We start from the raw sequence: 26,752 nt of genomic DNA on the forward strand, positions 1-26,752 counted from the left end.
GGGACTGGAGTTGGAATAGTAAATTAAACTATTCACTATCCAGCGCCCCAAAGCACTATGCGTTGTAAAGCCATGCGTTGTAAAAACTACGTTGTAAAGGCATGCGTGGTAAAAGCATGCGTTGTAACGTCATACATCCGCAGGCTACGCGTAGCTAGGCGAACTGCATAGTGCAGTAGGGAAAATGCTGTTCGTACTGATTGTACAGTACCGGATGCCTGTCCGCACTGTGCAATCATTGCAAACGGCATCTTGCACAGTGCAAGCGGTCATTAGAAACCATACCGCTATCAGAAGGGGACCCTGGGAAGGATAGCCAGTCCTTTAGGAAATGGATGGATGCCCTATTTATAGAGAATGGCAAAACAACACCAAGACCCAGACGAAACAAGAAATTTAGAACCTCTGCCCCCTGGTTTTCCCTAACCCTAAAGGAAGAACAAAGGAAGGTCAGGGCGTTCGAGCGGACATGGCGAAGAAACTATGATACAACTGACCAGAACAGGTACAAAGTGGCTCGCCGACACTACCACGGGATGATAAAAATAGCCAAAAAAGACTTCTACACTGATGCCATAACAAACAGTAATAATAAACAAAAAGAAATCTTTAACATTGTTAATTCTTATATCAACCCCAAAACCATGCAGTAAGACATTCCTCCCTCCCAAATCCTGTGCAACAAGATTGCTGACTATTTCCATAACAAAATACAGATGCTTATCAAAGACTTCCCACATTTCCCCCCCCCCCCCAGGAGGAGCCACGAATAAACAATACTAGCATGATGAACCAGCTATCCTCCTTCCAGCATGTCAGAATCCCATCATTAACAACATAATAAACTTTTCACTTACATTAGGAGTTGTCCCAAAGGAATGGAAACTGGCAGCAGTAAGACCTCTACAAAAAAAATCCTTACCAGATCCCACCGTCCTAACCAATCTGCGACCAATCTCCCTGCTCCCTACCTTCTGTAAACTTACAGAAAAGGAAGTAAATCAACAGCTAACTGCCTTTTTAGAAGCCAATAACATCTGGCACCCCAACTAAGCTGGCTTTAGAGCACAGCATTGAACTGAATCAGCATTCATTTTTTCCTTGGAAACACTCAGAACAGCGCTAGACCAGGGCAAAAAAGCAGTCCTTATACTCCTAGACCTGTCTCGGCTTTTGATACGGTGTCTCATACCATCTTGATAGACCGACTAGCCGTGGCAGGGATAACTGGAAAGGTACTGAGCTGGCTGAAAAGTTTCCTAACAAACAGACGACAAGTGGTCACCCTGGGCCAGTTCAGATCAGAAGAGATACCACTAAACTCAGGTGTACCTCAGGGCTCATGTCTGAGCCCGACACTTTTTAATGTTTATATGGCTCCTCTGATTACCCTTATATCATCTTTTGGCATCGCCACCATCTCATGCGCGGATGACACACAACTCATCCTAGAGATGGAGGATGATACCAGTGAAGCAGAGGCCAGGCTTAAAAACTGTTTAAAAGCCACTTTCCACTGGATGAGCACGAATCACCTTAGATGTAATTCGGGAAAAACCGAGATCCTACCTTTCGGAAAGGGAAACTCATTCAATCCAACACTGTGGTGGCCAGAGGATGCTATTGTCCCCCCTAACACAGCCAACGCAGTACGAAACCTAGGCATAAAATTTGATCCTTCCCTGAGTTTCCAACAACAAGCAGTAGCCGTGGCGGGGACCTGCTTTGGCATAATAAAAGGGCTCAGGAAATTCTTTGACCTGATCACTTTTGCAGCAAGGAAGATGGTGGCAGTAGCCCTCATTACCTCACGCATTGATTACTGCAACAGCGTATACGCAGGAACAAATAGGACAGTTTGCCACAAACTACTAATGGTGCAGCATGCAGCGGCCAGATTAGTGTTGGGATGGAAAAGAAGGACCTCAGCCACGATAGCTATGAACATCCTACACTGGCTGCCAATACATAAAAGGGTGCTGTTCAAAATTCTGCTAATCACCTTTAGGGTTTTCAACAGGACAGGACCCAAATATATTGAAAACATGTTCCAACGGTATGTCCCCTCCCGATGTCTGAGGTCCCAAGGTGATAACCTCCTTACCGTCCCCAAGTTTAGACTGAAAACTAGGGGAGGTAAAGCCCTGGCAGTTTTGGGGTCCAAAGCCTGGAATATACTACCATCCTCTTTCCGGCAAATCTCCACAGAAACCACTTTCAGAAAGACCCTTAAAACTTGGATCTACACCTTATCCGACACACAATGTAAAAACATGATTTAACACTCCTGTTTCACGACCTGCCACATGAACATAGCCACCTGTTTTGTTACACTCTGAAGCGCTAAGACGCTCCCTGGAGTGTAACCCGCGCTATATAAAAAACACTTACATTACATTACATTTTCTGTCGCTCGAGTAGATTTGTACTCGAGCGGTAGCTTTCTAACGCAAACTGGTAGTTTCTCATCGTGAGTGGTCGCGAGGATACGCGACCACTTGCAATGAGAAACCTGACCTCCCCGCATTGAAAATCTCGCCAGGAGGTTTATTCTCCACGCTCGCGATCGGCAAGTTGATGTTGCTGATCGTGAAAGAGGAAAAAGTCTCGCCGGGATGTTGATTGTGCTCGCTTGCGGTCGCCAACTTGAGATGAGGAGCGCGAGCAAGCAAAAAATGCCCACAACGATACGCGTTTTCGCACTGTGCTATGTGCAATTCGCGTAGCATGTAGTAACGCAAACTACATACGCTCCGCAAGCGTAGCTTAGTCTACGCCGAGGTTTAGTGTGAACCAGTTACTCATATCCTTTGTTGATTTAAAAAAATGTCAAGCTCATTCTCTTAGAGGTGCTATGGCCAGTAAATCTTTCTGGTCTGGAGGTAAGTTGGATGGCATTCTCAAAGCGGCTGACTTGGCGAATGCTAGCACTTTTGCACGACACTACTGCAAGCCTATCGAGCATATGTCTGATGTAGTTTTACAAAGCTACCAACATACATAATGTATCCTCCGTTCTTGTAATGAAATTGCGATTCTTCTATCACCATGACTAGAAAATCTGGATTTCATTAAAGACACAGAGGCTGACATTATCCCACCCATCCCACCCTTGGGATGTCTACTCTTATAATGTCTATATGCTTATTTATTAACAATGCTAGTACAACTTGTGATGTTATCTATTAACAGTGCTAGTATAACTTGTGATGTTGTCATACTTTGTATTTCGTGCAGGAGGTATTTACTTCTCTCTCTTTTCAGGCAACCCTTCTTAACTACGAGGCGTCTTGGATCCATCTTTGCATTTCCTTCTCTCTTTCGTGATGAGCACCTGAGGATCCTTTAGAAGTTTTAAAGTCTTGAAGTTTTGACATTTAGAAGTTCTTTATAATTCATGCACCTATTTTTCTCTTCTCCACTTTTAAAAGAGGCAGATTGTTGATGGCTCATGCCCTTTACGTATTTCTAATGTTCTATTCTGGAACCTTTTAATATTGTGATGTATGCAGCTGCTTGGAGATTGCATAAAAAGATTATGTATAATGTCAGCCTCCGTTTCTTTAATGAAATCCAGATTCTCTAGTCATGGTAATAGGAGAATTCCAATTTGCTGCTTTGTTGCAGATGGCCCAAGGAACTCAGGGTGCATCATGAAAATCAGCTCCAGAATGGATCGGGGTTGAGACTGAGTGGCCCGTTGATGTCCTCTCGACTTCTCTGGAGACAGAGAGAGGTGGGAAGGGGGTGATTCCTAGTTGGCTATCTTGTGCCTCCTCTTTGATTTTGATTTGGGCTTACCCGAAGCCTTCAATTGCAATGAGGAAATGTTGTGGGAACAACCTCAGGAGCGGGTGTGCGTTCTTGACTTCCAACGAGAACAGGACTTGCTCAATTTCATTCGGCGTTCAATGACATACTGCTTCACTTCACTTTTCTGTATCACCTTCAGATTTCATAAGGGCGCATGCCCCCCACGAGAGTCATATCCTGAGCCCACCCTCAGGCATAACTTGTGCTGGTCTATTACAGACATTTGTTTGAGACAGTCCCAGTAAGGTTAAAACCTGGTAGTTTTAAGAGGGAACATAGTCAAACTTATGAGGAAAAAAAGCAAGCAGAGTTTCAGAAAGAAAGAAACTGATGTATGCAGGCCTGTTTTTCATTTTTGGATGGAACTAAGTCAATACAGAGCCGTGGAGGGCCACTTGCCAGACCTTGTGGGCACTTCTGTGTAAAAGTTTCCAGATCCAGTCTGACACAAGGGGATATGCTTAAAGTATGGAATCTGTGTTAAGAAGTATCCATCAGAAACCATAATAAAAATTAACAATACAACTTTGATCTCATTCAGGGGTGTGGAATTCCTTTCTCCCAATGCCTGGACATTGTTTGGGGTGAGTGAGGGGGGTGGTCGAGGACATCCGGTTTTCATGTATTTCTTCGTTTGGACAAGAGGGCCCAGCTCAACTCACAGAATGCTTCCTGATTGGATGCACATACTTCCAAAAGCCTCAAAGCAATATTGATGATTCTTTGCTTTCAATATAAAATGTACACATAAAAATAGCAACTAGAAGAAAAGCATTTTGAGAGACTGCACCTTTAAGTATCGTTACTTTGAGGCATCGTTTATTACAATGTGTTTGATACATGTTAGTATTTACGAAAAAATATTTGTGTAAAACTAGTTTCAGCGAGATTATGGGAAACATGACATACCAGCAAAGACACTAGGACGGGCGCGGATTGCTACCTTTTTGGTTTGTCATTGAGTCTTCTGTTTTGACATAGTTTCATAAAACGTATTGTTGTGGGAACTGCTTGGCCCTCACCAACGTACTACAAAAAAGCTGACTAAAAGCAAAATTGTTGTTCATCTGAAAAAAATCACACTTTGCCATAGTAGTCCACGGGAAACTACTTTGCGTGCTAATGTGCTCCTTGTCAAAGAGAAGAATGTCATCATCACAGTGATGTTAATCATATATGAAACTGTCCATATATAATTTTGACAAAAATAAAAGGTCTTGGCTAACACATGTAATTAGGGGCTCAAATATTAAAGAAAGGTACAAAAGTCCACTCATAGTATATACACCCTTGTGATGGTGCAGATTTACGGCTTTCATGAAAACACACGAATTTACAGAAGTAGGCCTTGAAACCGTACAAATACAAAACGTTTGTGGACTGCATTTTAGTGTGAGCAGGTATGTATATTACTGCTTGCTGATGAGACAATCTGCTGAGTGTTTGCAAGTTCACTTTTCTTACAACCCCTTTTTTCCTACCGTAAAAACGTTTACGTTCTGCCCTTGTCATTAGTAAATTTCCAACAACGGACAAGTAAAAAAGAAATTTTTCAGGACACGTAGATTTTTTAAACATCCGGTCCCGTGGACAAGTAGATAGTTTATTCTAAAAAATCCACGTACCTGCTACTTTGAAGAATTTGGATAAAAACATTAGTGAGAACATCAGGCAGGGTTATCTACTTGAAATCAAAGACGTACGTAATAACATTTCTCAACATTTCGCTTTGTAGCAATATTTTGAACAATGCTATCATAACTAAGTACCGCACTATTTTAGAACGCCTGAGATGACAAAATAAAATTACTACACCAGTAGCGTTCTCTAATAAAAATATCTTGCCTTGCCTGGGTATATCTCCTTTACCAGGGCAGGGGTCACCAATGCTCAAATCCTGCCACAAAGGGCTAAAGCATTAACATCCTCACACAAATCTTGCTCACATTCTCTTGCGTGTGAGAATATACTTGTTTATGTTCTTATATGCAAAAACCGAATTCACAAAACATTCGAGGATTTAGCCACGAATGGGGGGCGCGTTACAGGTGTAACCTAGAATGGTTTTTGGATTCCTGAAATGAGTAAATCTACACTTCTTACATCAGGTTGTAATCATCTCGGTGCAAATGTCTCAAAATAATGAGGTTGCCAGGTGACACTATACCAAATTCTACAACAAATAAGACAATTTGAAAACAATACACTAAATACTTTAAAACACACTATAAAGACAATGAACCACCAGCAGAAATAATCTTGTAAAGAAGCTACATTTGTAACAGTAAATGTGCTTCTGTTGCCTTTTTCTGTGAGGAACCACGCGCTCTGCTTAATTGTTAAATGACATCAGATACAGGGCTATACTGCGCAATTCCAGTTTCATTGACTCAAAAGTACATATTTAAAGCTGGGTAAAACACATTCCTGACCAAAGCCTTACATACATTTAATTTTAGTGCTGAGAATAACTGCATAGAAACACGAAAAATGCTGCCAGCGGAGGACGATTCGCTGAGTGCTCCTGAAAAGTGTCCTGCCTCACAAAATCACGCAGAATTCTGCTGCTCTTTAGGGGTACATTTTATGAACATTTTGCCATTCTATAGTGCAAAACACCTGAATCACCACGAAACAAATGTTCATACAAAATTCTTGGCTTTGTCGCATTGTTTTTGTACCTTTGTTCTCCTGTTTAATGGACTGCAGGATCGAAATTCTGCAAAATGTGGCTTTTTCGCTACTGCTTTCAGCGAAATTAAGAAAACAAATTGTCCAGATTGGCACTAAAATATGATTTTCGAAGTTCCATTTAATAAAATAACAAACCACAGATTCTAAAGTATATACCTTGGCACACTTTGTGATCTTTTTCAAATGTTATAAAAAAAAACTCACGTGATTCAGTCTTGCAAGACTCCGAAGTGGTGGTTGCACCGGTTGCATTTTCAGTAGTAGGGCTCAAAATTGGAGGCAGACTCACAGAAGAACGTTTGTCAGGACTACCCACAGGTTGTTCTGCTGCTTTTTTGGGGTTTAACTTCATGAGCTCTACCTGCATTTTTAAAATTTTCCCCACAGGGTCAACATCTTTGGAAAGTCTATTTACAGGTTTACTGGGACTACATTTCTTTTTCCGTCCAACTCTCAATGAGTTTCTTGATGCAGTTGGCACAGGGGATGGAGATCTGGGGGTATCCGGTATGGCCTCTGAAGCAGATGCTTTATCTTTAGGCCAACGTTCGCTATCTTTGGATTCAATATCGATAACTAAGCGCTCTTCATCTGTATCACTACCGCAAGATGTGCTCCTCCCAACATTGTCAGTGCTGGTCTCTTCCTTTGACCAATTTCGTTTAGTTCGGATCTCAGAACTGCTTTCTGAAACTTCAGTTGTATCTGCATCAGAATTGGATTCAATAAATTCTTCTATTTCATCTGATGCAAATCCTTTAAATGACTGGGCATCATCAGAATCAGAAAACAAGCTCTCGTAAGAGGGCACTGGGCGCTTTCGGTTACTCTGGTCATTAAAGTTACAGGGCCTTTGTTCAGTTCTCCGCTCTTTGGTGAGAAGATCTTCAGACTTCGAAACACCACTGGAAAGTACCTTTTTCTCTAGTTCCAGCTTGGTCAAGAGAGGTGCAGGGAAAGATTTGGGTTTTACAGGGCTGCTGGGTTTTTTAAAAGTTTTCAAGGGTTTACACGTCACTCCAAAGGTTTCCAGCTCCGTCACATCCCCCTCAAAGTCAAGCTCCATGGTTTCAGGATCCACTCGCTTCGAAGGTGAAACAATGTCATTTGACACCTGAAGGTGCATAGAAACAAAATGAGAAAAAGATCAATTTTAGGTCTACCTCAGAATGAAGGAACAACAGTGTCTATGGGTCTGCACATTTCAAACTTATCATCCACTGTGCCTATTAATAGTGTTTAAGGATGTTCTAAGGTCAGGGCCATTCCACTTTACAGCCAAAGATAAAAGTGGCTCAAACAAGTTAAACTACCTGTCTGTGTAACGCTGTTGGGATACAAACAGAGTATGATGCTCAAGTGGTGCTTAATATCAAACAGCCCTAATGTTATTCGGTGCCCACTTTGAGAGGGTTCCCCTATAGATCCTACACCCAACCCCCTCTTCCCTTACAAGCCTCACATGTGAGAAAAGAGGACTCTCTGCCCAGAGCTCTGCTGACACAGCTTTTCTGATACTACAGCTTCCTCTTCGAGTCACTCGTATGGTGTCTCCCCCTTTACAAGTAGAATGCCTTAATTGGGGTATCATCTCCATAAACAGAGCCTATCAGCTGCCTGACCGGTAGAAATCAAACATCACAAATGCTAAAGCACCCCTGCTTTCAGAGTTACAGCCATCCATCCTCCCCAGATACTCTACCTCTTACTACATGAACAGACACTTCGTAGTCATACATTCCGAGCTCACAATAGGATGGTAGTAGATTGGCCAAGACATGCAGCGGCTTCACTCCATGGACACCCCCTGGCACCAACAAATCCATCATAATATCCACCATAAATAGTAAACAAGTAAACTAGATGATCTTATTAAGGCCTATAGCATTTCTGCCGAACATGAAGGATAAATTGCTTGTTAACAGCTCTTGACTTTTTTGAAGATTCCAATGCCACTGACCAATGTCAGCTAGGATTACCCCACTGCCCATAAGATATGTGAGAGAAAATGACTTGTAATTGCTTTTGATGATACCAGAAATATAATGGGAAAAAAACAAAACGAAAAGAATTGTTTCGCTGGAGATAGCTGCAGTATTTGATACTTTGGACCATGAGATTATGAAACAGCGTATAGCCGAGGCACGATTGGGGAGGCACTGACTTGAACAAATTCTGGTTATTCTTTGCATGCGGTTATTAGGCCGTTTTGTTATCTCCCTTCAGACTTGTGAAGATGGTAGTACAATGTGCGGTGCCACAGGGTCCTTGTTGCCTCTATGCGTAATGAAATCAAGATATAGAGAAGTAAAGTACTCACTTCAAGCTTATTAATGCGATAAAAAAGCCCCTTCCACAGCAAGCACATCCATCTCATATCACTGTCAACTGTCATCCTTTGAATCACAAACCACAATATTCGAGGGTGACACGAGCCAGGATACTGATGCACGAGCCTGCCTGAGGTAAGTTAATACAACAGAGAAGAGCCATGCGAAGAACCATGCATTTACATCAATAAAAAACTGAACAAAGGTAAAAAAGATTCAACACATCTGTTTTTTGCTAAAAAGACAAATTAAAATTACAAAAAATAAACTATAAACAAATTATCCCATTTCAAACTCTTTGAACTTTGCTGGTAACATTTTTTCATTTTAGCTCTCAAAACATTATCGGTGTCAATATCTTCAGAGATATAATCTGTGCATTATCCGTTTGTTTTAAACATTCATATTTTTGGAATCAGAACACAGTTTGCTCACTGTCAACCATTTGATTTACAACATAGTTATTTGTTTCATAGAAGGAAGCATATTTTTGCGAAATTGTAGCAAAATCAAAATTTACATCAGAAATGTCAGCATGAACCTTAACTCTGTTCAAAATGCTAGCTTGAGCCAGTTGTAAAAGTAATACTTTGTTCAGATTCCACCATCCTTTTCCTTTCAACAATACAGAACTTTTCCCCATTTTTCAACCAGTTGGGGAGCCTGAAACTTGGATGGACCTGTGGCAACAAAACCATTCTTTTTAGGAACATCCATTCACCAATTTTAATCTTTTCATTTTTAGCAATACATTTATTGTCATATTATTCTTTCAACTGAGCCTGTTTCATACTCACTCTTCTTCTGATCTCTGCAATTGTGGCTGTTTCAATATTTATACCATCATTAATCCATGGTGAAAAACCTTTACAAAACCCAACTCCTTGACATAACTCGAATGGAGTGACACAAGTAGTTGGATGTGGTGTATTATGGTAACTTCAAAACTTGCGCTGCAGATGATCACTTACTATTAAGCCAGAGGAACACCCATTTTGAAGGCCCTCTATATTAATTTTATTTGCTCTTTTTACGACTTGGAAGAGCATACTGTAAAGTGATTTATGCCATATGTTCTCATTTTGTGTGACACTAATTGTGTACCATTGTCAGAAACCAGAATTCCGGGTACACCCTCTAAAGGAAAATCCTATTTCATGAACTCAGCTGTACCATCATTGGTAATATTTTGTACAGACATGTACTAAATCCACTTAGAGAAATCATCAATAACAATAAAATACCATTGATCTGCAGATAAGCCATTAAAAGGACCCAAGAAATCACTGTTGTAATCCAGTGTTTATCATGCATGTCAACACTCACCAAAGGAGTTTTTGTAGTGTGCCAAAGTTCATCTGAAAGTAAACATTCATGACAATTGCTGGTAAGATTTTCAAAAATGTTATCTAAACCAGGCCACCAATAATGATTCCGCATAAAACCTGTTTTTTGTGGAGGATATAACTAGGTGACCTTCCGGAGCAAAGTTAATCAATTTGCGTTTAAGATTTCCTGTAGAACAAATGAACTGCCACTCAAAATTACGCCAGATTCTTTGTCAGGAATGGAGGCTTTGGATTAGGCTTTTCTTTCTCCACTTTATTTGGTACAGCAGCCATCAATAGATCCCAAGATAAACAAACAAGCATTTGCAATGCAATAGGTCTCGCATTAATTAAGTTTGAGCTATTGGCATTGCTAAATATTGCATTACCAATTGCATCAAAAGTCTATAAATTGTAGTCCAAAATAATGTGTATTCATTTTTGTAGCAATGGTGGCATGCTGCATAATTTATGTGTGATCTACTTTTATGCTTTGGCAGACTGTCATAGTCGTATATTATGCCGTTGGGCACACAAAGGGGTGCAACTGTTAAAGTGTTCATGGAAACCCCTTGCACATGTTCTGAACATCCACACTGTATCAACATTTTGTAAAGTCCTCTCCTACACAGAGTAGTTTTGCATCTATTTGCTGTTTTCAAATGTTGTGTGGTGGAAGGGGGCACGCTAGTGAAAAATAATTTAAAGTTAAAAGGAAAACTAAATAAAACAGTGACTCTGTTTTCTGTGTGTTCAAGACATGCATACTCTATTGAGCAAACAAAAAACAAAATAACAAAAACAAGGGAGTGCCTTGAGTGCTCACTTGCACTTTTGGGAAACAGGTGTTCCCCGTACCATTTGGGATTACTTGACATCTCGTGTAAGAGTAGGGGAAACTTCCAAAACCAGTTATGTTTCCTTCAACCCACAAAATAAACGCAGAAACCACGGAGCGATCTTCTCGGATGTAAAATATAAAGAATGTGTTTAGTGTTAGCGGCAGTTGGGCACGCGACTGTTCGCGCTAGCATTTTTTTATGCCTTCTTGGACGTACATCTTTACAGTTATCCTGCCCTGCCCTATCCTGGCACTTGCCAAATGTAAAATAAAAAAAATATCAGTTTGAGATGGGAGGGGTTTGCGCATTCATTACTAAATACAAGGCCTGACCGACCGGCGAAAGCAAAAGCCAAGAAAACGCCGGGCACGTGTGTCCAAGTAATACGCAGACTTATTTTTATGACTGTACAGAAAAAAACGGAGCGCAGGGACGTGACAGCGTCGCTTAAAAGTACTTTCAATACAATTGAAGTGGTCAGCACAAGACCATTTTTAATTTTTTTTCGTCATTCTATTTTTTTGGGCACCGTTTATTGTAACTGATTTTCACTATCGAGATGTAAGCAAGGGTATTTGATTGGCACTCGTGTCAGCACAGAACTTTTAATTGTTCTGGTTTATTACATGTCACAGGGAATGAATGCCGGGTACAGTTTGGGATTAAAAAAGAAAAACTGAAAAACGAGACAAATAATGCTTTTAAATTAGAGGAAGTTGGCCAATCTTTCAACTTTGATTTCGCCCATTGAGCCGGACTGTCAGCGGAGAGAGACATGGCTCGGATGTCAACATAGAGTCAACAATCTCTAATCTTGACTCAGCATCAAATTACAACCCAAAACAGAGGAAGGTCACATGGAGGAAAACGTACTCCGAAGTAAGTAGGGAAAAGAAACGACCAAGTTCCTTATTTATTATTTTTTACAGTTTTATATAGCGCAACACCGACCGGAAGTTATTGGAGCACCAGTTATATCAAATACGTTGTACACTTTTGCATTGTGGGAAGTATAATGTCAGCTAAGCCATCAGAAACAGGATCTGGTGGGTGCTGCAGCGACGCTCCTCGAGTCCTTTTCATCTTCCTAAGACATCAGATACAGTGAGATAAGCAGTCTGCAGTGGGTTGCTATGCAGGTATAGTGTTTCTGAAAAGTTAAACCAAGAAAAATAAGCAGTAAGAGTGGCTTCAATTGCCGTTTGGCTCCCTGAATTCCAGGTTTTTGCAGACCGTGCACAGGGTTCGATGCATTCTGTAAGCTGCACCCCCCGGGAGAGGCTGCGCGGGAGTTAAACGTGCCACCAAGGGCTTCCAAGGAGCCTCGATAGGGCATGCATTCTGCAGTGTGGCAGCAGGCAGCAGGGGCGTGGAGCTGACGTCACATCCACTCACTCCCTCCCTCTGCCTCTTCCGGCTTACTGCAGGATGAAACTGAAGTCCTCCGCTGTGAGTATTCACTCCCACCCCATTTCGAATTGTTGCTTTAATGGCGAACGAAGCTCGAGACTCTGTGGTGTGTGCTCTGCTGTTAGAAGGTAACGAACTGGAGCGGGCAATGCTAGTTAAAAGTTTGCTTCATAAACACGCGGGGTGGGGCAGGGAGGGTGGCGAAGAGCGAGGCGGCCGGCAGAGAGCGCGCCATGGCGCACTGCACTGGCTGGCCTGCCGCTGTACACCGTGTACAGGTGCGCCAGACCTCATATGACCCTGTCCGGACTGACTGCAGCCAGGCCAGCTCCCGGGGCGGTGCCGCCTGGGCTCTCCAGAAGACGGGATATACAGTGGCAACCACGCGGCCGATGAGGAAAGGTATTGAAAGCATTCCTGGTTTGACAAACTTCCAGGAGACAGGTCGAGAAATGTATTTATTTAATGCGTTTTTATATAGCGTGGACTTTACCCGCTGAGGGCCCCGGCTGAAGGAAACACGATAGAGCGTGCCGCGCTTGCAGCGCACGTGCACATTCAAAAAAAGAAAGTACAAATAACCTTGAGCCTAATTAAGGCGCCGCGCCACGCTGCCAACCAGCTGTACACACTTTAGAAGCAAGCGCGTCTTTAGAAGCACATCCACAGACCCCAATCGGCGCGTACCCCGGTCTGTACCGCATGAGAGGCAAGTCAATAACAATAGATCTCACTGGCGACAGCGCTTTCGCGCTGCATCACCAGGCGAGACCTAAAAAGACATTTCCCATGATGCTACGGGAAATGGATCGAGAAATCTCCCAGAAATATAGTCCAATCACGGTGCAGTGCCTCCGATGACTTCCCCTGAGGACGCTCTACCCTCTTCTTTTTTCGCTGCGCCAGTGACTCGTTGTCTCTGGCATACTTTACGTTTATTGTCTGTTCAAATGCATGGTTTCGGTGCAATGTCAATATCTGGGACAGTTACACATGGTGGCTTAAATCTAGCACTTTCATTCCGTGCCGTTCAACTGTGTAGCTCCGGCGGCCGCAGGACCATCTCTCGTTTCCTTCATAGCCGCTCTCTCCCCTTGAAGGCTCTCTCCTTGGTGCAGCCCTGCGGCCGTTAGATGACCACACCAATTTTAGTTTCGTGCTTGAGCGCGTCTCTACCTCCGTAGCGACCGGCGAAACCTTCTTCTACTCAGTTCAATGCAGAGAGACTTGCACAGTCGTATCCTTCTCACATGCAGGGAAGATTTTTACGCTTTATTGCCTCAGTGTTTCTTTGCCATTATTTAGTGAGAGCCCTGCCTGGAGCTTTGACACCCATGACTCGGGTAAGATAAGAGAACACCAGATGCAAAGGGACCAGCCCAGGCAGAGACACAACCCTCCAGAAAAAAGAGAAGGGAGCAGTGGTCCCAGGCCTCGCGCCTTCATCATTACCCTAAGGGTTATTAATAGTGTTACAGGGAAATTCCCTATATTAACACCTACCACAGTCCCCACTGTTTATACTATGGAGGACCTTGAGGATTATTATGAAGAGGAGTAAGAGGTTACCTACCTTCCCACAGATGACCATTTTTGCCAAGTCATGCACACCTTTATCCTCAAGGTGGTCTCCCAGGTGGTAGCACCCTTGAAGAGGAAAATACTCCAGCACCAAAGCCAATGCCAAAACCCCCTCAAATTGGGCCCAAAAACCCCAACTTCCAAGGCAACCCCAAACACAAGCGCGTTGATGACGCTGGAGTAGATGCTGACGCGTTCGCGCACTTGAAGGCCTTTATGGACTCCCAGACTTCTTCAAATCCTGCTCGCCCCTCAGAGGTCCCTCGGGAAACCCCGACACCTTGCCTATGAGGGATCCGGACAAGTCCCCACAAGACCTCGAAATGAGACGGAGATTCCGGCAGGCCATGTCGCCCTGCAGCGGCAGGTCAGGCTACGGAACCCGATGCAGGAAATGATATGTTAAACCCGGATATCTCTTGCATCCAAGGTCAAAGGAATAGACTCCTGCCCCTAAGGTAGCAGCATATATGGCTGCCAGGCTTCAGAAACTGCTCGACAAGGAAGTTAGAAGCTGTCTCCGAGCAGAATGCCCGAGAGCGGCTTTGGAGAGAAAAGTCTCCCTTACGCCAGAGGTGGAACTATAGGTGGCCACCTTCCTTGCCAAGTTTATTTGTGACCCAAAAAAGGGCATAGACTGTTCATGGCGGGCGTGCCAAGATAAACTCTTGCGGTACAAAAGGGGGTGGTGATGGACGGAGCATCTGAATCAATCAAACACTCACACCCAGTCAAAAGATCTGGGTTTAATCCATCACCGTTCTTTAGCCCACTCTGCCACCCCAGTTCAGACATGGCTATATGCAAATCAGTCTGACCCTGTGCCTCATGGGAACAGTCCAGCCCGAACTGCCAAGCCATGTCTTCCCTGGACCGGAAACAAGCTTCCGAGGACCGGTTTCTGGCATTCCAGCCGTCTTCAGCCCGGCTTGCTTGAATCCAGTGGCAAAGTGAGCAAGGGACTCACGTCTGAGCATACCCTGCCACACTTATGGCGGCCAAAAGCGGTACAAAAGGGGGTGGTGGTGGACTCCCAGACTTCTTCAAATCCTGCTCGCCCCTCAGAGGTCCCTCGGGAAACCCCGACACCTTGCCTATGAGGGATCCAGACAAGTCCCCCAAGACCTCGAAATGAGACGGAGATTCCGGCAGGTCATGTCGACCTGCAGCGGCAGGTCAGGCTACGGAACCCGATGCAGGAAATGATATGTTAAACCCGGATATCTCTTGCATCCAAGGTCACAGGAATAGACTCCTGCCCCTAAGGTAGCAGCATATATGGCTGCCAGGCTTCAGAAACTGCTCGACAAGGAAGTTAGAAGCTGTCTCCGAGCAGAATGCCAGAGAGCGGATTTGGAGAGAAAAGTCTCCCTTACGCCAGAGGTGGAACTATAGGTGGCCACCTTCCTTGCCAAGTTTATTTGTGACCCAAAAAAGGGCATAGACCGTTCCTGGCGGGCATGCCAAGATAAACTCTTGGACACTGCAGGTTCTCTAGCTGAGGTACTAGACATGGCGGAGGTCGCAAAAACCTCTGGCACGCGTATCTCTCCAGAGGCCCTCTCTGGTTTTGGCACAGAGAGCAGTCATTCTTAGGGAATGCGAATACCACAATATCCATTGAACAATGCCGGCTGTTACTGATAAAAAAATAGACCCTCATTTGGGAGAGCTGGCCTCTTCAGAAGCTGGACCAGTGACGGAGGGTAATCTTCTTGGTGACCCTTTCATTAAAGAGTTAGGTAAATTTGTGAACACCTTCACTTGACATAAGGCCCAAACGTCAATAAAGCGTTTCTTCACCTTGCATGTTTTTGTCCCAGCCAGTTTGACAGGGGGCGCTCCATCGGCCGACCCTACAATCAAGCCCCCTACAAGTCCGCTGAGCCTTGCAGGGGACAGTGGCAGGACCCTAATAGGTTTGGGAACTTCTACCCTACCAGATTGTACCCGCGCCACAGGGGTGGCAGAGGAAGAGGCAATGAGTCCTACAATAACCAACTAGTGGAGTGTTCAGAGCTCGATGGATATAAGAATAGGGGGCAGATAACAACTATTTGCCCACAATTGGGCCTCCTTAACCTCAGACGTGTGGTCTTACACACGGTAGAGCATTTCCAAATAGAGTTTTTTGAATACCCTTCCCATATGGTGCGCCCCAGACCCTTTACCTTCCCGGTGAAAAAGGTGGAACTGATAGACAGGAAAGTTTCAGACCTCCTTCAGAAAAGGGCCATCGTGCCCTCCACCATCCATCCCTGAGGTTTCCCTAGCAACCTCTTCCTGGTGGAAAAGCGGGACGGGGGCTTTCGCCAGGTGATAAACCTCAAGGAGTTCAACGAGTGGCTGGTTTACCGCCACTTCAAGATGATAAGTATTCATCTCATTAGGGATCTTCTCTAGGGCCAGGACTGGATGGTCTTCCTGGAACTCAGGGATGCATACGTCACAATCCCCATATTTCCACCTCACAGGCCCTTTCTTCAGTTCCAGGGAAACAACCAGATATTAGAGTTCTCCTACCTCCCTTTCGGTCTATCCTCCAATGCACTGTTCTTCACCAAGGTAATGAAACCTGTGGCGGAGCCCTCTGCGATACGATGAGTCAGGCTGATAGTCTACTTGGACGATATCCTCATAATGAATCAGTGCCATCTGCGTCTACTCATCTAGTTGCAGCAAACAAATGTACAAGAACTCTAGGGTTTGTTATCAATGAATCCAATTCAAGTTTCACCCCCTCTCAGAAGGTTTGATTTCTGGGGTTCATGGTAGATTCAGTAAGCTCGACTCTGAGCCTTCCCTCTCGCAAACTGTCCAAAATCAGGCACTAGCTGAGACGGATATTAGCAAAATCCACAATATCCCTGTGCCACCTAGCAAGGGTGGTGGGCCTCCTATCATCATCAATACAGGCCATATTTCCGAGGCCCCTCCATTACAGGGCCCTTTAACATCTAAAGTGCTTACACTTACGCAAAGACTCATTCACTTCCAATTTGTGACTGTTAGATTTGGGAGTCTCTAGTTGGCACAGGTAGGTACTTGTGACAAATAGGGACCCTCTCCTCTAGTCAGGATAAGGGGATTACACTCCTAAAATAACCCCTGCTCACCCCCCTTGGTAGCTTGGCACGAGCAGACAGGCTTTACTTCAGAGGCGTTGTAAGTTAAGCAATTGTGACCACATACAGTAACCCAGAGACAGCACTACAACTGGACACCTCACAGGTTTTATATAAAAAATAAGTAGACTTTATATAGTTACCACAAGACAATAAACGACAAAAATACACAATACTATTACTTTAAGATGGTAGATTTAAGCTTAGTTCAGTTCAGTTCTTAGATGCGACACTCTGCGTCAGTGTACCTTAGGTTGCGTTGCGCTTCCACGACAAGCAATGTCACAGCGATGGGAAATGCAACAAAGTTCAGATACAAAAAAATAAAGAAGTGAAGATTTTCCAGATGCGGCACGCTTCGCGGGATGAGAGAAGTTCTTGGTTCGATGCGTGGACTACAGCGGCGACATCCAAGATGCGGCGGCAGCAGCTCCAGCTGCGATACTCTTCTCCCACGATGCGTGAAGCTTCCGCACGATGCGACAACTACAGCAGCGACATCCAAGATGCGACTGCAGCTGCTCCGACGGCGGCGCCCTTCTCGGGGTAGCAAGGTGCTCTTCTTCGATGCGGTGCAGTGCAAAAGTTCCAGCGGCAACACCCTCCTTCGGAGTTGCGACAGCAGGCACATCGACTGCGACACGCTCCGACCTCGTTGCGAGAGTCTTCTGCTGGTGCAGTGCGACAGCTCCAGCAGCAACACCCTCCTCCGGAGTTGCGACAGCAGCAGCGACAGCAACACGCTTCCTCTTAGTTGCGGCACGCTTCTCTCCGATGCCGTGCAGTGCGACAGTTCCAGCGGCATCACCCTCCTTCGGAGTTGCGACGGCAGGCCCAGCGACGGTGACATGCTTCTTCTCGTTGATTCGTGCTTCCAGCTCCTTGCGACACGCAGTTTCTCAGTAGGCCCAAAACAGCAGCACACCCTTCCAAAAGAACTTTGGGAAGCTGGGGGTTGAAGTCTGTTGTCCCTGAGACTTCAGCAGGAGGCAAACTCTTTTTCAAGCCCTTGGAGATCCTTCACAAGTTGAAAGCAAAGTACACAAAGTTCCTTTCTCCTTCCTTTGGCAGTAAGGCAACCACTGCAGGCCAATCCCCCAAGCAGCACTTCAGCTAGGGAATAGTCTCTCCTCACTTCCTTCAGGTTCCTCTCCTCAGTAAAGGTTTCTTCTTGAAGTCCAAAAGTGATCTAATTTCATGGGATCAGGGTCCCAATATTTATACCCCAAAATCCTTTGTTCTCTGAGAGGAGAGGGGCCTTTGCCCAGTCCAAACCAGTTCTAAAGCACTCCGTTTACCAGACTTCACGTACTGTCCTGGAGCACTTTGTTCAAAGGAATCCTTCTCTTCTTTCAGTGTGTAGGGCAGACATCAGCCGCTCCCCAGGGGGTGGAGCCAGCATTGTGGAAGGCAGGCACAGCCCTATTCAAGGTTCAGGTGCAACTCCTCCCTACCATCTAGATGCAGATTTCTCTATTCACCACTGGGTGACTCAGCCTGTCTCTTGGAATCCCCAGCCCTGTCACTCACAACACCAGACAAAGGAATGCACAACCTAACAGAGGCAGGTTTGAATGGTTAGACAAGCAAATACCTACTTTCTAAAAGTGGTATTTACAAACACAGAATATTAAAATAAACTTCACTAAAAGATGTATTTTATTATTTTGAGTCCAGGCATACTAAACTCAAATTTCTCCCATGTTCTCTGAGTCTGTTAGGATTATAAACATGTAATAATCTAACAGCCCATTCTGGCCTATGGAGAACAGGTCGCCTTGCAATAGTGAAAAACGAAAATGGCTGTAATTCACTATTAGGAAATGACACACACATCAAGGCTAGTCCAACCGTATACTTACAATGCACCCTGCCCTTGGGCCTACCATAGGGGTGACTGATATGATAAAAAGAGAAGGTTTAGGGACTGGCAAGTGGGTGCACTTGATCAGTCAGCATGACAGTACCAGACTGCCCGCAGGCTCTGCAATGGCAGACCTTAGACACATTTTACAAGGCTGCTTCTGTGGGTGGCACAACCAGTGCTGCAGGCCCACCAGCAGCATTTGGACTACACGCCCTGGGCACACTCAGTGCACTGTACTAGGGTCTGACAAGTAAACCAAACATCCAATCATGGAATCACTATTCCGTACATCAATTTACAACAGGGAGCACTCGCACTGTGGCACTGGACAGTAGCCCAAAGCATCTAGCAACAGCAAAAGTACATGAGGCAACAGCAAAAATGGAAGGGAGACCCACGCCAATAGTGCCAGGTCTAACTCCAGCTCAAAAGTGGGGAGAACTACCCTAACTCCTGGGAGTTCTCTTCACTAAGGCAGAAAAATCTGTACAGACAATCAGCGTTGGCGTGTTCTGTACCAGGGCGGTGTTCCACCGTAAAGTCCATACCCTGTAGGGAAATGGACCACCTCAACAGCTTTGGATTCTCACCCCTCATATGCATCAACCATCTGAGGGTCCTGTGGTCTGTCTGAACCCGCAAGTGAGTCCCAAACAGGTATGGTCTCAGCTTCTTCAGTGCCCAGACCACAGCAAATGCTTCACGCTCAATAGCACTCCACCTTTGTTCATGTGGAAGTAACCTTCTAATGATAAAGGCTACAGGTTGATCTAAGCCCTCCTCACTAATCTGTGACAGAACAGCCCCCACACCATGCTCTGAAGCATCTGTCTGAACCATAAACTCACTTGAAAAGTTGGGTGCCCTGAGCACGGGTGCCGTGCACATGGCTGCTTTCAGGGCCTCAAAAGCTTTCTGACAGGTGTCACTCCAGATCACCTTCTTGGGCTGCTTCCTGGAAGTCAGCTCTGTCAAGGGTGCAACAATGTTGCCATACCCCTTGACAAACCTACTGTAATACCCTGTGAGACCTAAGAAGGCTCTCCCCTCTGTCTGGGTTTTGGGTGGCTCCCAAGCCAGGATGGTTTCAATCTTGGGTTGTAGGGGTGCCACCTGGCCGCTCCCAACTTGGTGTCCCAGGTACACCACAGAACCCTGCCTGATCTGGCACTTACTCACCTTGATCGTGAGGCCTGCCATTCTCAGCGCCAACACTTCCCAGAGGTGGCGCAGATGTTCCTCCCAACTGGCACTGAAGCACAAGTTTTTTAAATTTTTTTATTTTATTTTTGGTCCACCACACAGCGACATACATACAGCTTATTGATGTGTGTACAATTCTAAGTTTGTACGTAGCTCAACAGGAATAGATATGACATTAGAATCACATTTGTCAGGGCTATCAACCATAGATCCGACCTGGTCTTCTATATACATTTATGACATCATTACCAATGGGCACCTTTGTATTTCTTACAAAAACTACAACAGTAGGAAGACACATTATGTAACCATATGTACCCTACACCCTCATAGCATTTCTCTCTTCTCTGGTCATTACATCCCTTAATTCAATCTGTCACATCGTCGGCTTCCGATCATTGTTCCTCCTGTTGTCGGAGTAAGTAGTCCAACAATGGTTGCCAAAAGTCTTTAGGCCTAGACGCCTGTGACAGTCCCGCCTCGTATGTACCCAGTGTTTCTTAGCAGTATGTCAAATACGCCAGCCAGTCTTTGAATCGGGGCGGGCGTCTACTACCCCACTTCATGGCTATGCGTCTTTTGGCCAGCAAGAGTGCAACTGACAATAACTTGCGTCGTCTAGGCTGCTTTAGTTTATAGGTACCTAGGAGGCAAGCAGTGGGTGTATTCGGGATCTGTGCGCCTATCATCTGGGACAGTGCCTCTAGTACCTCGCACCAATAGGTTTCCAGTTGAGGACATGCCCAGGCTGTGTGGACGAAGTCTGCCCGTGGGGCATTGCACCGGCAGCATTTATCATCATCCCTGAGACCGTACCTATATAGTTTATCCGGCGTGTAGTGTGTTTGGTGTATAAACCTGAAGTGTATGATCCACAAGTTACAATTAGGTGTGAGTAATCTTAGCTGTGTACAGGTATAGTTCCATTCATCCTCAGATATAACCAGCCCTGTGGTCTCCTCCCATCGCACCTTCGCCTTGTCTGGATCTTTGCCCTGTTCATTCTGCGAGGTCGTATATAGTTTAGTAACCAATTTTATACGTGTAGACGCTTTGAGCAAAATCTGAAGTGCCTGCAGTGTGGGGGGTTCAGCTGGGAACGTGTCATATAGAGCTCTCATCGCCCCCTTCAATCTAAAATATGCTTATATTTTTAAGGGTGTTTGATGTGTGCTCAGTGACTGGCTTGTCAATGATAGGAATTTGTTGTTCGGGAAGGCCGCGCCCATCGCGCTAATCCAATGTCCCCCAAAGCCTTTTTCATGCCCTTTTCATGGGTGACATATAGTTTGGGATGGTGGCTCAACGGGAGCGCCGGCGCATATGGTGGGAGTTTCCTTGCTCTTGATGCTAGCATGTGCCACGCTCTCAACGTGCATTTAACCGGGTGTATTACCTCATTATGGTAGTGTCTCACGGGCTCTGCGATATATTCCGTCAGTCTACGTGGTGCGACACTATCTGCCTCCACCGCTATATGTGGGATGTGTGAGTGAGGTGAGTCCAGTAATGGGCATGATGCGCCTGTGCGCAGTAATAATATAATTGCATGTCCGGGGCTGCGAATCCCCCCTGGTGATACGGTTGTGTAAGTACTTTCCAGCTCACTCTGGGTTGTTTCCCTACCCATGTAAGTCTTTGTAGTGCGGCTCAAAGTCTGGCAAAAAACTCCGCCGTAAGCCAGATAGGGATGTTCCAAAACATATAGAGGAACCTGGGCAACACCACCATCTTCTGCAGAGCAATGCGGTCTGCCATTGATAGCGGCAATTTGACCCATTTTTCAATTTGAGTTTCTAGTTTAGTTAAAGCCACCCCGTAATTAGCCCTTACAACTGTTTCAGGGTCTCTGTGTATCCAGATCCCTAGGTATTTTACCGGGTCTGTAACCCATTATAGTGGGTAATCCAATGGCGGTTCAGGGGTCATGGCCGTTAATGGGATCACCACCGATTTATCCCAGTTTATACCAAGACCTGAAAATTGTTTGAACCTAATGTACTCTCTGATTAATGGGTTAAGATTTTTGTCCGGGTATCTGGTGTATAGGACCATATCATCGGCGTATAGAGCTATGCTCACTGGCCTGAGTTGGAACTGAAGTGCTGTATCAGGGTGTTTCTGTCGTATTTTGCACGCCAGGGTTCTAGCGTAAGTGCAAACAGGATAGAGGACAGGGGGCATCCCTGCCATGTTCCATGGCTTATCTCAAATTGCCGAGAGGTGTGCCCATTGATGCGCACCTTTGGTCTAGGTTCACCATACAACAGGGCAATCCATCTCAGAAATGCCGTTGGGAACCCCATTCTTGTTAGGACAGTAATCATGAAGTCCCACTCCACGAATCAAAAGCTTTCGCCGCATCTAGGAGTGCAGCTGCAGCCGGTAACTCCGGATGCAAACTGTGATACATCGTAAAGATCGTGCGGATATTGTGGGTGGTGGATCTTGTTGGGATGAACCCCGCCTGGTCTGGCAACACCAGAAGTTGTAGCAGAGGTTGGATTCTGTCAGCTAATATCTTAGCCAGTATTTTTAAGTCTATATTTATTAGTGATAGTGGGCGGTATGATTCGCAGTAGGCGGGGTCCTTACCGGGTTTTGGCAAGGCTATCAGCATTGCCTCCCGCAATGTCTCTGGGAGGGCCCCCTCCTCGTATGCCTCCTTAAACATCTGGGCCAGCTGGGGTATCAACAAGTCCTTACATTCTTTAAAGAATTCTCCTGGTATGCCATCTATACCTGGAGCTTTGTTATTTGGCAAGGAGTTGATGGCTTCTCTAAATTCCTCTTCCGTGATGTGATGTCCCAGGTATTCTCTGTGGGCATCAGAAAGCCAGGCCAGGCTTATGTCATCCAGGTACTCGTGGATATCTGTTTGCGCCAGCGTCAACTTTGTGGTATACAGCGTGGCATAGGAATTCTTAAAGCTATCTAGGATGGATGGAGTGTCGTATAATTGTTCACCAAGTTCGTCCTTGATATGTGTTATCAGTGTTGACCCCCTTGCCGGTCGAATTTTCTCCGCCAGCGCTCTACCCGGTCTTCCTCCCTCGCCATATGCCCTTGCCGTGTAGTGTTTAGACATGTATTTCATTTCCATGTCTGTGTATTCATTGTATGTATCGATTTTACTGCGTTTGTCTGCCAGGAGATTAGTGCGTAATGTGGAAGCGTATTCAGTTTCAAGTGTCTTGATCTTTTGTTCCACCCTTGACAGTTGTTGTCTGATGTCACAAAGTATGCCCACATGTTTACCAATGCAGTGACGTCTCACGGTCACTTTGAATGCTTCCCATAATGTCCTGTAGCTGTTTACAGTCCCGACTTTTGTCTGAAAGAAGTCATCTATAGCCTGTTTCAGTTCTCCCCGGAATACCTGATCCTGCAGTGTGGTTGGATTGAGTCGCCACGTGAGCTCTCTTGGCGTGTGTGTGGGGAGTTCTAATTCCAGTCGCACAGGTGAATGATCTGATAATGTCTTTGGCAGGTGTTCCACCTCTTTTATCCATGTGCTCACATCATGTGTTGTCAGCCAAAAATCTAGTCTGGACCACGTATTGTGGGTAAGCGAGGTGCATGTACCCTCCCGCCTTTCAGGGTGTCTAAGTCTCCATATATCTACCATGGACCTCTCTGCCATCCTATCTTGTATTGCTCTGGTCGCTCTCTTCTCATGTTTATCTGTTCCTGAGGCCCTATGTAAGGTTGGGTTTAGACATGTGTTGAAGTCCCCCCCATACAACCTAAGTCTGCAAGAACACTTCTTCTGAATAATGTTCTTCCGTCAATGGTGTAATAAATGTATTTTAATGTCCGCTTTTGTTGGTTTAACTTTTTTTATATTTCTGTTATCTAAGCTTGTCCCAAATGGTGTCATAAAAGTGCAGATCGTCTACATTGGGGCCGTAACTCGTGACTATAGTGAGATCCATTCCACCAAAATTTCTTCTAATTATAATATAATTATAATATATCTTCCTTGGTCATCTGGGATCACAGATATTAGTGTGAAGGGGACAGTGCGTTTTACCAGTACCAACACCCCTCTGGCGTAGTTCGAGTAGGAGGAAGCCACTCGGAATTGTGCCCACCTAGACCCCACCCTGCAATCTCTGTGGGGGGCTAAGTGTGTTTCTTGGATGCTTGCCACGTCTACTCTATGTCTGTCTAGGTATGCAAGGTCTTTCCTGGTTTTTCTCGGGTCTTGCAAGCCTCTCACATTCCAGGTCAATAAAGTCAATGTCCTAGTCTGCCGCCGTGACTCAGCCATGTAATCCTATTTTAGCTTCAACTGAATTTTTGCGGGGCATCACACCTTCCCGCGTATCTTTGCCTGTGCTACGTGCAATTCTGTCTGTCCCTGTCTGGTGAGTTTTAACATTTACCTTCCCTCCCCTCTCCCTGCCACTCTGTATAACCCCAACTGACGAAGATATTACCCATGAGGATACCACGCTCATTTCCTTTGCTCGAGCATGCGTATCCAAAAACATTCCCGGTGTCAAACAGTTGCGGTGCACACAGTAGGGCAGAAGTAGCCGCGATCATTACCCCTTTACCCATGGCACCCTACAAGGGGACTTGTATCCAGTAACAATAACTGAGATGAACTAGAAGAACTAAGAAGGACACAAATAAAAACTGCGCTCCATGGGCTACTCATGTCCGAGTATCTAAGAGTGGTACGAAATGAACCATTCATTTTTCTTGATGACAAAACCTTTAAAATCGATTGGTCCCAGATCTCATGGCGATGCACACGGGACTGGATTGTTCTCATCATAAAAACCGCCAGCAGATTAGCCACTGAACTCAAGGTTGAGATTCAAGCAATTGAGGTACGACTAAAGAGTTATGAGGCTCCGGCAGTTCTGAAGAAAAACCTTGAGGAGCTTAATAAAACACTCAACGACTTCGAGACCTCGCTGAAACTAAGTAAATATGAAAAATTGAAGAAGGATACCGCGAGATGGACACAAGAGAAAATCTACCCTTACATCAAGGATGACTATAGGTCCTCCAGGAACAATTCCACTGACGAGGAGTCATCTGACACTGGCTCCAATAGCTCAAACTCGAGCAGAGGAAGGAGCCCTAGATATCAGGGCACACGCCCTAATTATCGGTGACCCAATTACCATGGGGCAAGAGGATGGAACAACTACCCACCTCAAATGATGTATCCACCTCAACAATATGGACCCCCTCCTTTCCAGCACCCACAAGGACCCTACCCCCCTTGGGCATACCAACAACAAGACTATGGCTATTATGACCAGAATACTTTTTTAGGGGGTGCCAGGGCGGGAACAAGGGACGCAACCGGAGAGGCACAACCACTGGAGAAGAGGAGCCATAAAGAATGGCAACAAGAAGCATGACAGGTTCATCAAAGAACCAGAAGGGAGCCTCATAGTGAACTTAACCGATTTCAACTTATCAGAGGCACAGAAAAAAGTACTAGAAAAGGGTCTAGGCTATGTTCCCACAGCCAATATGGACACATTTCTTCTATGTAAAGAAGTGCAGGAAGATCCAAGTCTTCTTCAAAGACAAAGAAACAAATACTATTGAAGGCGACACCGGATTAAGACCAAAGTCCACCTTCAAACCAATGGACAGCAGCCTACCTATCGAACTTCTAACCTTCGAAAAGGCGGTCATGAAGGACCTGACCGATTTGAATCCAATGGAGAGGAGGGTGTTTCAGAATATCTCCAACGACGAACGGAAAGCACTACAAGAGTTGAGTGGGCACCCTGACCTTGTCATAAAACCAGCGGACAAGGGTGGAGCGACGGTCATACAAAGTAAACAACAATATGAGAAAGAATGCGTGAGACTCCTACAGGGCCAACGGAACTACGAGGTGTTCCGCTTCGACATAACGGAAAGAGTACAGGTGAAAATTGGCACAATGGTGGAGGAGGCTTTGGCCCACAATTGGATCACCAAAAAAGAAGGTGAATTGCTTTGCCAAAAAAATCCAAGAACTCCATATCTATACACCTTACCAAAAATACATAAACGGCTGGAAAACCCACCCGGCCGTCCAATTGTTTCTGGAATTGGATAAGTTTTGGAACCTGTTTCAAAATTCGCTGATGCCTTCCTACGACCCATGGTCCAACGAACGTCCACCTACCTGAGAGATACTAAGGACGTATTGAACCTCCTAGAGGAATTAACATTTGACCCTAATACTCAACTACTGATGAGCGGTGATGTGGAGAGTCTGTACACCAGCCACCCACACAACGAGACCCTCAACATCATTGAGAATGTCCTATTTGAGGATGATTGGGAGTACCAAACACCGAGGAATGTGATCATGGATTGCTGCTCACTAGCGTTGAAAGAGAATTTCTTCGAATATGACGGCACCCTCTACCTACAGAAGCACGGGACCAGCATGGGGAGCACATTTGCTCCCAGTGTAGCTGGTCTCTACGTGCACAACTTAGTTACTCCACCCCAACAATCCTTTCAGACAGAACATAAGAACTTGGAAGAGGTATATCGACGATATCCTCATAATCTGGGATGGTGATGAGCG

General features: G+C 45.2%; 1 protein-coding gene across 1 annotated transcript in view; it reads right to left on the minus strand.

Annotated features, from left to right (window-relative positions):
• ICE2 (interactor of little elongation complex ELL subunit 2) overlaps nt 1-26,752 on the minus strand; it is an 823,034-nt gene that overhangs the window by 304,463 nt on the left and 491,819 nt on the right. Inside the window, exon 9 of the mRNA XM_086955805.1 lies at nt 6,712-7,621. Coding sequence (XP_086811931.1) covers nt 6,712-7,621 — 910 coding nt within the window. The remainder of the gene's footprint in view (nt 1-6,711; nt 7,622-26,752) is intronic.

Source organism: Lissotriton vulgaris, chromosome 2_1, assembly GCF_964263255.1.
Source record: "Lissotriton vulgaris chromosome 2_1, aLisVul1.2, whole genome shotgun sequence".
NCBI lineage: Eukaryota > Metazoa > Chordata > Amphibia > Caudata > Salamandridae > Lissotriton > Lissotriton vulgaris.